Source organism: Grus americana, chromosome 4 (assembly GCF_028858705.1).
Source record: "Grus americana isolate bGruAme1 chromosome 4, bGruAme1.mat, whole genome shotgun sequence".
In the NCBI taxonomy this organism is placed as follows: domain Eukaryota; kingdom Metazoa; phylum Chordata; class Aves; order Gruiformes; family Gruidae; genus Grus; species Grus americana.
The window spans coordinates 51839895-51853977 of record NC_072855.1 but is presented as its reverse complement, the minus strand read 5'-3'; the positions used below and the strand labels follow the sequence as shown (position 1 = coordinate 51853977).

The window sequence follows — 14083 nt, the reverse complement described above, 5'->3', positions numbered from 1 at the left end:
CCCAAGCAGAGCCTCGGCAATCACATGAAGTAAACATTCACTGTGACACTTTAAAACTCCAATCACCTGCAAATGCTAAGAAACTGCTCCCAAAAGTGAAATTCACTCTCATTACTGGACCTCAACCACCTTCCAATAGCTGCTGGATGACCAAGCACAGCCATTATAACCGACAAGAAGTACTAAGTCTCATAAACCATAACCAAAACATTTTGAAGTATAGGATGCTGTTGTCTTGTTGCTAGGCATAATTTATTTTTTCTTGACTCCTAAAATAATTAACCCCCTACTTTTAAACGTTAGTTATTTTGCATTTCTTTCCTCAAAAGATTTCAGTGAAATATGCAGCCCCAAATACTTAATTTCCTCAAGTGTTTTATTGACCACTGTTTTGGGGATTTTATTTGGCTAGGAACAGCGCAGCAGCTTGTTATTTTTAATTGAACAGCAATGTACGTTACTTCATGTTAGAATCAATGACCAAAATATAATTGAAACATTTCATTCTCTCATTACAGAAATTCTCCCACTAGCAATGGTTATAGAAGTTGCTGCAAAACATAACACAATCCCCACCCCTTAATAGCACTAAAGGTTTCAAACCTACAAAATCTTGGATAATTAAGGTATTAACACTCATTCAATATCTTATTGTGCCAACGGGCTGTGTAACAGTATCGGCATTGAAAACCACTGTTCTCGGATCCTGTGTTTTTCAAATAGACTGATTAGAAAGTCAGTTGTACTAACAGAAAAGTTGCCTTGCCCACAGCAAGAAGCTAGTTCATGTCCCAGAAGCTGAACGCAATATTAAAGGAAGGGGATTTAAAATTTGATCTTTAGTTACCACTATGCATGTGCTTAGTCTCTTGCTTTTTTAAATGACAGTTTTATTGCCATTTTCAACAAGACATGAGTTTGTGCTCTCAGTTACAGTATTATGCTATTTAGTTTAGTGCTATTTAGAAGAAACCAACAAAAAATGTTAGCTACCCTCACCCCCACCTCTATCTCCCATTGCTCTGCAATGGGACTAAGGTTTCTTGATCTATGGCAATGGTCTATTAGGATGCAGTCAACCTTTTGTATTGATTTTAATTCACAATAACTTAATGCACCTAATAGCTCTTTCTGAACCATTAGAGTTATATGATAGGAATATGGATTGAGATTGGAATTGATTGGAGTGTTCTAAAATGTGTCTAAACAGCACAATACTAGCTTTAATGTAGCTATCTCAGACACTGGAATTAGCAAAAGTGTAGTATAGGTATATTAACCTGCTGGGAGCTTCTTCTATACTTCTTCCAGCAACCACGCAAGAGCTCCTATTCATAACGAATTCACATAATACTTCATGACACTGAACTGTTGTGCAGCTCACGTTTTTTATCTCGCATAGTATGAAAGGATAATTACAATCAGAGTAAGAACCGCTTTCTGTATAAAAGCCAAATTTCCTGTGTGCTCTGTGAACCACGTGAATCACTCTGGAATGCGAATGTGCCCACAGAGCAGATGGGTAAGGGTCAGTGAGAAGGTAAGAGCTACAGAGCCTTGAGAGGTAGCCCTTGACATACAGATGAGTTAGGTTGGTCCTACCAGGTTTTGCATTGCACCTACCTTGCTGTCAGACTGTGGCCCCAGCCAGGTCCCAAAACATTTGAATTCCTTGATGTTCACCTCGTCTAGTATATAGAATGTACTACTTTAGAAAAGAACCTACTACTTTAGAAAAATGAATTGGAAATATTAATTGAAAACAAAAGAGGCTGGATTTCCCAGCAGGCTCTGAGATTAAAGCTTGTAAAACAAACAATCACAGTAGGCATGTGCGGTGTGAATAACTGTAAGGTTTATGACTTACCTCTTTTGATACAAGCTTGGTAGCTCACAGGAATGTAAAACAACTATTAAACATAATCTCTGCCCAGTCAGTAGCAATTTCAATTTGGCCCTTGTACAGGTGTGGTGGGAAGAGGAATGGCTCTATCAAGGAGGCCTGGGCCACTGCGCTGCACCCCGCTGTATTTGCATCGCCTCACAATGGAGGTTGGGGCTGCTGCATTGCGCCACTATCAAGGGGTATTAGCTTCTGTCATTATAATAATTATTATTATTAATAAAATTTTAATTATTAATATTTTGAGGAAATCTCATCACAGTACGGTGCCGCTTGAGAAAAAAACCCTCAAGTATTTTCCAGTAGAAAACCAAATACATATGCAATTGTTTGCAGAAGGAAAATGGAGTGGGAGGAGTAGGGGGAGGAGACTACACCAAACCTAAATCTCTGGCAAAGCAAGGAATACCTAATCAAGACACACTCTGCCCCAATGGGTACTTGCACTCAGTTATCAACACAGCTCAATTGCAAGGGAACAGCTGAAACGGCTCCTGTCCCCATTTTCTGCTTATTAAAGTAACCCTAAACAGAGCTGGCAACCCTCAAATGAGAAGCAGGGCAGATGGCTGAGGGCAAGAGGCACTTTAGGAACCTTATTTATGACCCATAGAGATAGAAATCTTAGCCCCCAAGAAAGAAATGCCACTCCTCCTCTCTGCCTCATTGCTTTAAATACTGCCACTTTCTCTGCAATGATATTAAGGATTCAATTTTTTCATGGAGGGGAGGAGTATTGTAGAAATATGGCCAATATAATGGCAGAGATAAGACTGCAGAGGTCTGGAAGGGTTTAGCATCCCAGCTGACTAGCACAGCGTAGAAAGTTTGGGCTTAATTCAGTGTATGGCACTAATATGTATTCTGGAAGTTTATGCCTGTACAGTAAGCTAGGATGTGTACAGTCAGCGCCAGAAGGCACCAGAGCTTAAGGAGCAACTTTTATATTCTAATAGCCTCTGAAATGCTGAATGGGAGCACAAGCTAGAAAAACAGTAGGTGATATTTGCTATGCAGGGTAGGGAAAAAAGGTGAAGGAGAAAGACACATATCAAGTCTTCCCTTGGATGTTCATAATAATTATAACTGCCACATAACGCAATTATTACCAGCTTTCAGCCTTAAAGTTTCTATCTGCTTGAGACCGTAAGCTAAAAACTAGGGAACTTCAGGAAAAAGCTATCTCACTGTGGAGCTAGTAGTTCCCAGCACTATCTCCTTGCTTTCTAAAAACACCTGGCTCAACTAGATGCCTGGATGTCTTTCCTTATTTTCAGAAATTTAAGTCTCTGTGCGAGGAGCATGAGATAACATAATCAGGCTTAGAACTGCAATAAAAGTGCCTATTTTTTAGAATTAAATTGTTTCTAACCAGTACCTTCATAAGATGAAAACTTTACTTAAGTAAGAAGTATAAAACACATTATATAGAGTCTGCGGATAACACTATTACATTTCCTGCATACTCTATATTTTAAAATACCTAAATTACAAATAATTGTGACTAAAGTTTCTGAGCAGAGTTAGGTCAACACAAACTGCTCCTGCAAACTCCTCTCCTCAGTTTGTAATTCTTTGTGTTACTATGTTTTTATATGCCAGTAATACCAACTTATTTTCTTTTATTTGCCTAGAAATAGATGGTTCCATGGTTTCATAGAAATGCAAGCTAGAAAGACTCTCTAAAACCTTCTTTCTTTTCTCTGATTCAGGATAAAACTACCTAGACTAAGCAAGAAAACAGGAACCTTCCTGGACATGCTTCTGACAAAGCAGAGTCCACAGCCTTCTTACGACTGAATGCCTAAGTATTCTTAGCATTACAAAATGTGTAATAGGAGCTCTGAGAGCTATGCTTGCCTTGTGGTGGGAAACATTTACTGTGACTATTAATAGTTTGCTTATCCTTAAAATCATTGAGAAAACTTTTGACCAAAAGAGCAATTAAGTTCCATTTTAAATATAATAACTTTATGAGAGTAAAAAGCAATTCATATTGTCAGCATACATCCCAAGCCATTTAAAAATATCCTCCTTACATTAGGAATGAGCAAACTGTTATTAAAACCTGTAAAACTGAATAATATCTTTTTTTTTAATGTCAAAATTTTAGTTTCAATAAATGCTTGTCTACAATCATGCCCTGAAATCTGAATTCAGGTTTCCAAATTGGAAAATCTGCCCCATGAAAAGATATTCCAATATCAACTGACTTTTCCATAGATGAAAGCAATCTTGTCATACATATCTCATACTGAATGACAGCTTTCATATGAACAACCAGGCTAACTCTGAAGAATAGTAAATAGTGAGCCTAATGCTGTCATGCCTCATTACTCCTGATGATTTCATTAATTTACCACTAAAATGAATGCCTCTACCATGTTGCTATAATTTACCACCATTTCACTGAACATTTTTCTTGACGCGTTTGTCTATAGAAGATCCAGTCTTTCCAGCTTTCGGTCAAAGATGGATATGGGCAGCAAAAAGGAAGATAAATCAAGACATGGGGATTTGTTGCTGCCTAGGAAATTATGCATTCTTTACAAGTAGCAATGGACTATTCTAAAACTTCAAGTATTTTTAAAGTATTTCAACTACAGCACACATGGTATATACTATGTTACAGAGTTATAGTATATAGAGATTTTATGACATGCTCCAGATAGAATAAACTGCATCACTCACAGTATTGCTTGCTATTATTTGTCTTTCCTTCATCATGCCTGTACTTTCAGAACCATTCAGGTATGAAGATACATGCCTCCTATTTGAATTTTCACGTAAAATCACAAATATATGTTGCACCATTAGAAAGTTATACCTTATGCACTTTCAAAAAGGCTCTGTACTTTTCAATCAAGGTGTTAATTCTTTAAAACAGGGAATTTCAAACTTTTTCCTTTTTCAAATAACCGGGGCTTTTTTAGAAAAACGATTTTGCGAATACCTGCTGGCTTATTCATTGTCAAACAGGCCAAGTCTCATTCCATTTCTGATGGCTTAAAATTCATATGAATAATTCATTAATTGCCACTACTACTAAAATGATATTATGAGAATATCTGCTGTATTCTATCTCCCTTTCAATAAAACTGAGCAGCTGAAAAAGAGGAGGATAAACTGAAGTAACCAAAATTGATATCTAGCTAAATTTGTTCTTGGACAATTGTTCATTCAAGACACTCTGAATTTGTTTGGAGTTATTATTCTGACCTTTGATTGAGCTACAATTCAGAAACTCAGAATACATTTCAGAAATTCACCAGCAAGTGACTTAAAAGTAACTTGTCAAATACAAAGTTCAAACTTTGGCTGTGTGTGGGGAAGCAGTCCAAGACAGAAACATTTGATATTTAATACAAAATAAACATTTTCTAGAAGTGTGGAAAGTGTGGTACTAATCCAAGGCAGATTAAAATGTTGAATCACATGTACACGGGCACGACTATAGTTTCCCCCAGAATAAAACACAAAGAATTGTTTATGCAAAGGACAGAATTCCCATTAACTCAAAGAGGAGCCAGGATTCACTGCCAAATGAAACCAGAGGTTTCCAATTTGGGGACATACTGTATTCTGTCATATTCACAAAGAGATTTTGTTTTGGATCTGCAGCTATGTAGCCCATAATTATTAAATTTATCTAGGGAAAGGAATTAGTAGATGGATGCAGATGATGGGAATTGTTCAGCACTTGGTTTTTGAAGGACTGCTTTGGGGATATTAGTCACAATCATTTATCATTTTCAGACTGCAAAATGTTTCATTTCATAATAAGTATAATGCAGTACAAGCCAGGTGTTGCAATTTGTTATCTTCTCAAATTCTACTGCAATTTTTAGAACCAGTCCTTTTCAATCTGAAAGCATAACAAAATGAAATTGGAAGAGGAGAAGGGTTGCTGTCTAGAAAGACATGAGAGATTTAAAGTGTTAGCAGAACAAATTAACAAATTAATGTTAACTTCTCACATCTCAATGAAACAGAAACACATTCGTATTTGAAGGTATTATTATTTAATTTAGGACAAGCCTTCTTGTTTCATCAGATCAAGATCATACTGTTAGAAACTGGTAGAATTAATAACAGTAACTAATCATAGTCAGTAATAGATTCTTTACTTTTAACAGAAAGATATTGACTTAGCTGAAGAACATGGAGAATGATGGAAAAGCAAGCATGATAAAGATGATCGCTAAAATAAAGTTGATGGGTGAAATCCCTCCTGCACTCATATCAAAGGCAAGAATCACACATTTTTATCACACAGGTTAAATATAAATCTCCAGTTTTGTCCTAGCCAGCACATATAAAACCAGATGAACAATGCACTTCCACATATTACCACAGCCTTGATTTACCTGAAAGAGTTCTGTTGATTTGTCCAAACTATAACTTGAAATTTTTATTCTATTTCACAAAATGAATGGCCTTAACTGCAAATATCCTTTGATAATAGCTGCAACATGAATAGGGCTTAATGAAATTCTAGTCTATGTCTTTGTTGACCAAGTTTTTCTAAGAACAAGTTTTTCTAAATTGAATAGCAACAGAGGGATTAAAAGCCTAATTTTAAAATTAGAGAAAACAAGTACTAATACTTTTTTATAGCTTTGCTTCACTTCCAGGGTTATGGTATCCCAGCTAAGACTCCACTGAAATTCAAATATTATATCTAGTTATTCATTCTATTCCAGTAAAAATAACATAATTGCATCATTGTAATAAGCTATGTGAATAAAAATGGGAACCAAGCTATAATTAGCAACAAGTAAAGGCCCTAAAAATTTATCGTATAGCAACACATATGTTTGAAGTAATGATATGCTAATGACAGCTATATTTTAAGTCTCAGATTAAACGAAGACTTAGAAGCTGGCATATCCTCATGAATAACCCTTACTTATACATAGTAAGAGCAGTAAGAGAAACTGCTAGAGTAAGTACCCTAAATAATGCTCTGAAACCCACAGGGGTGACAGCAATATTTGTGGATATCCAAAGATAAGAAGAAGTTAGAAATCGTTAGCACTTTGCAATTCCGACATCTGCACTGTCCAACTTCTCTTCAGGCTTTTGGTTAGTAGCTTGATTTTCTGTCAGTGTCTGTTTGTCTGCCTCTCTCAACCATTAGAGTTTGTGGATGAGGGAGAAATGGTATTTTATCTTCCTGATTTCTGGCATTTGGGGGAAAGTAGTCAATGGAACGTTTTCTGGCTCATGAGTTTAAATAAGTATTTGCTTCCTCCCTTTATTCATGCAGCTTACAAAATCCTTGCCTCTCATCTTCGCTGAGTAAAATCAAACGAACCTCAGTTTGTAGTGTGGTTCACAGCCAATTTTGTCTAGATTGTACTGACCAGCCATGCAAAGCTCTACAATTTTAAGAGAATAAAGGAAGTTTTATGCTCTGAAGCCAATATGAATCATTTGCATCTTCCCCATATATTGCCTTCAGTGCACATTCTACATAAAACAAGAATCAGTTAGCAAAATAAGTTAGCAGTTTTTAACAAAGCACAATTCAGACTAATTGTGGTTTTCACTAGTCGTGCATGGAAGCTGTCATCAATTGTGCTTTAACATTGTCAACAAAACCAAATGACTTTTATGTCCTCATGTGGGGCAGCGCACAAGGACTGCAGCGAGGAGACTGAACTGCCATGTGCTGTGCACTGAACTTTAAATGTCTGCCTTCTGTTTTTATTATTAATATAGAATCCTATCAGCATAACTAATGTCTTTTTTGTATTTTTGCAAGTTGCTAAATATTCATGCTATAATGACTTGAAAAAAAGAATACTCTCTGGCAAGCTAGCTAAAATAACTAGGGATGAAATCAGAAGAATAGAGGAGAGAGAGAGGGAAGAAGAAGAAGAAATTAAAAAAAACCCTCTAAGACTCTAATTTGAATTTGCTAGACAACATCCACAGATCATTTTTGTCAACAGCAAATTATACTGAATCAATTAACATGAGTATTAGGCAAAACACAAAGACCAGCCACTGCCACCATGATGCTATTTTGATGAACATGCAATTAAAGTGTAAATAACCCCAGTCTACTGCTTTGTCTTTTTCTGTGCATTCATCCTTCTTATTTGGTTGGGGGTTTTTATTTGTTTTGTAGATACTACCACAAGAAGTTCTCTAGTGTAGTAAGAGCTGGAACAGTCTGGACACCGACAGAAAATAGCTTTTAAAGACCCATAAAATAGTTGGAGCGGCACAGAACTGCTCTATCTGTGGCACTGACACTCTCTGGTGATTTCACTTTCCACCCCCGACTGAGCCTTTTCCTTCATGATGCAATGTCAGCAATGCAAACCGTGGAAACCATTCTTGCTTTGTTCTTTATAAGCAAGCAGTCAGGCCCTCAAACACTGAATTGGTAATGAAAGACAGGAGTAGATAGTAGAGAGAGGGAAGTAACTCAATATAACCTTTACAGTTCTGCAGCCCTGGCTCAACTTTGTGTTTGGGCATTGGTCCAAACAGGTCTAAACATCTCATATTAGTTCTTTTTCTTTCTTTCTTTCTTTCTTTCTTTCTTTCTTTCTTTCTTTCTTTCTTTTTTTCCACTCTAACTTCTACTCAAGCTGCCAAAGTTTATGACAGGGAATACATTGGTCTCATATCAGAAAATACCTTCCTATTCTGGTAGACATTTTCTGTTCAGATTTAAACTAACAATTTTCCTGAAGCTGCTTAATGCAAGGTGTCCACACAGGTGAAGAACCTGTATGAAGAAGAGCTGGGAGGGGACAGTAGACATTTTACTGAACTAACACTACTCACCCTAAGCTGATCTTCAATACTTTCAGAGTGTGGCAATTTGTGTCAGACTGCACTCAATTTGGCAAGGTAATTGGAAGGCAGTTACATCTTGTGAATCATTTAGAGTTCCAGCTAGGTAACGTTAGCTAACAGGGCACTTGAAGTTGCCCTTTATCAGTTCACATGGTTGTGTTATCTAATTTAGTACATGCCTGTGGAAGAAACGAGTTTTAATGTATTTGATTCACTCTCTGAAATGAACTGTACTGATAAGTAATTTTATTTTGTGGAAATCGCTCCATTGCTCTGGTATGGACAAGCTGAAATCAGACACTTGAACACTGACTAAGCTCTTGGTAAAATGGCACACTTAATAAAAGTTGAGTCAAGAGGGAGAAAATACATTCCTCCTAGTGCAAAAGGATGAAGATCTGCTTACCAGCACAGTCACTACGCGTAGAACCACTCCTCGCATGTTATTTTCCAACTTTCTGTCTGTTAGTGACCCATTCAGACCAGTGATGGGATTCCAGCAGCCAAGCTGAAAGGGAAAACAGAAATTGTTTCCTCATTGCCCATAAAACTTTGCCAGTCATTCCTCTTAGGCAGCTTTAAGCAGGAACGTATGGAATAAGCACAACACCTTCTGGAATTAATGGGATGGAAAGTCAGGGAAGGGTTTGCACGCAGATTCATCTTTAAATTGCAAATGAAGCATTTAGGGATATCAGTTTGTGCTGTTAAGTACCAGTGTGTAATGGATGACAGCATCCAGGGTTTGGAGGGATCTGTATTGCTTTAGAAGAGCTCAAGGAGGATTTCTATATTAAAGAAAAACATTTAAAAAGTAGCATGGCTGTGACAATACCTTATTTACAGTGATACACTAATCGCAGAAATAATAGCTACCATAATTTTAGCATGCTGTCTGCTCCAGCCCATCTTTCCTAGCGGAACTCTGATGAAAGGAATTACACTAGTTTTATTTAAAGCTAATACTACTCATTGATAATAAAACAGAAGTGATTTTTAGCCAGGTTAAAAATCACATTTAAAGATGGTTGAGGAAAAGACCACTGGATAGGCACAGCACAGTATTGAGAAAGGACTGCAACAGATAATGCCGATAAAAGAATTCAGCTAAGAGATGCTTTACATTGGTGCTATTGCATTTCTTGGGCTTCTGTGGACAGAAGCTTTTTCTCAGGGATCTCTCAAGGACTAACTGCCTTTCAATCTGATTTTAGTAGTTACCAAACTATAATTTAGTTTTTCCAAAAATATAACTTGCCTACATTCCTACATGATGGTAGATGCTTATCTTGGGTACAGAGAAAAAGACCAACCAACCACTCATTCCTTAGCACCACATATACATTTTACTAGTATCGTTTTTGGAATTCATTACCACATTCATCTGACCTGTACAATTGCTAGAGTTAAATCTGAAATCCAATAGAAGGACAATGACTGACCTCAGAGAACTTTGGAGTAGAGGCTCAATTGGCATATAAACTAATTGCCTAGGTAAACATGTTACTACAGTTATACAAAGAGGCAGGCACTGCAGGTACCAGTTCTTGCTCTGAATTGCCTTCTCCATGGACTGTGCATGAAATCTATGGAGGCATGCTCATCTTCTGACTTGGGTAGCTAACTTAAGCCTCTAAACCCAAGTGTTTTTCATGTCCTTATTTAATGGCATAAAAGATCTTGCTCTGACAAAATCAAGATTAACATCAGTAGGTTACTTCTGGGCCCAGTGGCCTCTACTAAGACTAGTCTTTCAGAGAATTCAGCCCTATAATCTCTGAGAAATATCAACTGTAAAACATCCAAAACATTATTGTACTTTAATGCACAGTTATAGAAATGACAAGGTGCCTGAACCAGCTGAAGGGGTCTGTGAAACAAGGGGAGTACCTTTGCTGACCATGGTTGAACACGAATTTACAGAAAGCACTATTTTCAGTCCTTCATGGGAAAAAGCTTTGTATATGGGTTTCATAGATCTTTCAGAGACAGACAGAAAACAAGGAAAAAACTTAATGTACACACATTTAACAATTTAAAAAGTGGACCATTTGAAATATTTGTTTTCTTCATTACACCCATTAGGCTATTTTAGAGCAACTTCTAAATTATTCCATTTCAACAAATTTATATCAGTTCTTTGAAGATGCCTCCTTAGAAATGGGTGCCTCAAAAGGTAAAAAACTCAAACCTTTCTGTGATGATATACAGGTCAGGTTTGACTTGATGATTGTAAAGGTCTTTTCCAACCTAAATGATTCTGTTTCCTAATAGAAGATGGCCTTAAAACAATGTAGTAATTTCTCTCTGCCATTTTTAGAAGTGCTCAGAGCTGTCCTAATTCTTCCCACTTTGAAGTTGTTATACTGTTGTCAGGGAATGAGCAAGGGTATGCTGAGCATACTTTTAATCTCAAGTAATAACTAAATCAAAGATCAGCTGAATTCAGAACTCCAGCAGAAATCATTGGAAGTAGCAATAGGATATGAGGAGGAACTAAAGTGTGAGACATCATATTCTTCTCTTGCAATTACTCATCTTTACAAGAGCTAATTCTAAATAAAAGCACAAACTATCACTGCTTGGTTTCTTCACTTCATGTTGCCATCTGATCACAAAGACCAACCACAGATTATAGTAGCCATCTACCTGGACTTGTGCAAAGCATTTGACACTGTCATGCATGACATCCTTGTCTCTAAATTGGAGAGACAGGGATTTGACAGATGGACTGCTTGATGGATAAGGAATTGGTTGGATGGTCACACTCAAAGAGTTGTGGTCAATGTCCAAGTGGAGACCAGTGACGAGTAGCATTCCTCAGGGGTCAGTATTGGGACCGGTGCTGTTCAACATCTTTGTCAGCGACATGGACAGTAGAATTGAGTGCACCCTCAGCAAGTTTGACAATGACACCAAGCTATGTGGTGTGGTCGACACGCTGGAGGGAAGGGATGCCATCCAGAGCGGCCTTCACAGGCTGGAGAAGTGGGCCTGTGGAAACTGCATGAAGTTCAACAGGGCCAAGTGCAAGATCCTGCACATGGGTCAGGGCAAACCCAAGCACAAATACAGGCTGGGCGGAGAATGGATTGAAAACAGCCCGGAGGAGAAGGACTTGTGGGTGTTGGTTGATAAGAAGCTCAACATGATCAAACAACAAACACTTGCAGCCCAGAAAGCCAACTGTATCCTGGGCTGCATCAAAAGAAGTGTGACCAGCAGCAGGTTGAGGGAGGTGATCCTTCCCCTCTACTCCACTCTCGTGAGACCCCACCTGAGTATTGCATGCAGCTCTGGGGCCCCCAACATAAGAAGGACATGGAGCTGTTGGAGCGAGTCCAGAGGAGGGCCATGAAGATGATCAGAGGGCTGGAGCAACTCTCCTGTGAAGATAAGCTGAGAGAGTTGGGATTGTTCAGCCTGGAGAAGAGAAGGCTCTGGGGAGACCTTATAGCAGCCTTGCAGTACCTAAAAGGGCCTACAGGAAAGATGGAGAGGGGCTGTTTACAAGGGCATGGAGTGATAGGACAAAGGGTAATGGCCTTAAGCTGAAGGACAGTAGATTTAAATATTAGATATTAGGAAAAAATTCTTCTCTATAAGGGTGGTGAGACACTGGAACAAGTCGCCCAGAGAGGTTGTGGAGGCCCCATCCCTGGAAGTGTTCAAGGCCAGGTTGGATGGTGCTTTGAGCAACCTGATCTAGTGGAGGGTGTCCCTGCCCATGGCAGGGGGGTTGGAACTCGATGATCTTTAAGGTCCCTTCCAGCTCAAACCATTCTATGACTCTCTGATCTCTGCTTTTTCTATACCTCCACAGTGTGTCTAGCTGTTCACAGCAGTATGGATGGACTGCTGACATGTTCTAGGTCCTCATCACTCCTCCGGCAAAAACCCTCCAATACTTTGAGCTGAATAACCAAATTGCTGAAGACTGTTACCTGTAATAATACAGTGAAACGTAGTGAATGTGTTTGAAGTGTGTGCACTGTACCCTATATGTGATAAATCACTGCCGTCCTATAAAGCAAAGGATTTGATAGTCTACATTTTCTGTACTAAAAATATTGAAAAAGTTCAGAAAAAAAGTGAATTAAATTAATTTGGTGATTGTCATTCTTAGTCACATAAAGAAACTAATTAGAACTTAGATCCAATTAGCATATCCAAATGTGTTGGAAGTATAATTACCACAGAAACTGTACTGCTTTTGCCAGATTTAAAACCCTAGGAAATTACTGAAGAGCCTTTGTATCCTTTTGAGGTTAAAGTCCATTTTTAATTATGTACATTAATGTGTACATGTTTATATAATTAACTTTTTAGCCTGACCCATTCTACCTTTTTAAGGAAAAAAACCCTAACATAACTGATTCCTGGAAATCTAGCATAGCACTAATTTTCCTTTAAAAAGGCACAATTTATTTTCAATTATTGTTCATTTAATTTTCAATTCAATTGTTCCTTTATGTGGGAAAGACAAATGTTCAGTGCCTGGCCAGTAAAGTTGAAATTGATTTTGAGTGGGAGCTGCTTACTGTTATTAGTTGAAAAAGAATCAACATTTATTGATGACAATTTGAGCTTGTCATTGCAGCAAGGAGGAAATGTAACTATTGCTGAAACAGCAAGGTGGGGGTGATATGAAGCTACCTCTTCAGCTCTCTGATAGTTGAAGTGAGAGAATAGATCAAGCAATAACAGAATCTCACATAAATTCTGGTTGATTTGTGTAGAACAATATGGGTGATGGGAAGTCTCTATTGAGCACAGTACTTGTTGTCCTCATATTATATGAATTTTGTCATTTATAGTGCTTTGTACTTCAGGTGAAGTTTATTTATTCTAATGACAGCATACACCCTGCTGCATTCAGATATAAAATGATGAAGATGGAAAAGTTGTCAACGTTCTGCTTCCTTTGATACCCAATTTACAATCTCTCTCTGCTCATCCTCCCTCCCAGCTTTTTATCCCCTCTATCGTCATTATTAGAATGGGTTTCACTTTTTCACTTTTGCTGGCAGAGTTAAAAATTGACCTCCCTTTGCAAAGACACTTCTTCATTAGAAATTTTTGCTTATATGAACTATGCATTATGGAAGGTCTATAATTTGTATATCGATATTAAAACAAGCAAAATCTATTTTATGTATATCTGCAATTTCCAGACACTGATTTATAAGGAACTTGAAACACTAAAATCTATAATGCCTTTATGTCAGACCTTACAGCCAGATTTTCTCCCCTACTTCCTACGAAATCAGTGAATTCTTCCGAATACCTGAGAGCTTTCTTGTTTTTCTGGCAGAGTAAAATGCAGATTAAAACTGTGTCAATTAATCGAGAAAAATTCATTGG

The 14083-nt window shown here is 37.7% G+C and overlaps 1 protein-coding gene across 2 annotated transcripts in view; it reads right to left on the bottom strand.

Annotated features, from left to right (window-relative positions):
* GRID2 (glutamate ionotropic receptor delta type subunit 2) overlaps nucleotides 1-14083 on the bottom strand; it is a 747631-nt gene that overhangs the window by 146055 nt on the left and 587493 nt on the right. For both annotated transcript variants that reach the window (XM_054825310.1, XM_054825311.1), the window contains exon 9: nucleotides 9126-9227. In XM_054825310.1, the coding sequence (XP_054681285.1) occupies nucleotides 9126-9227 (102 nt within the window). The remainder of the gene's footprint in view (nucleotides 1-9125; nucleotides 9228-14083) is intronic.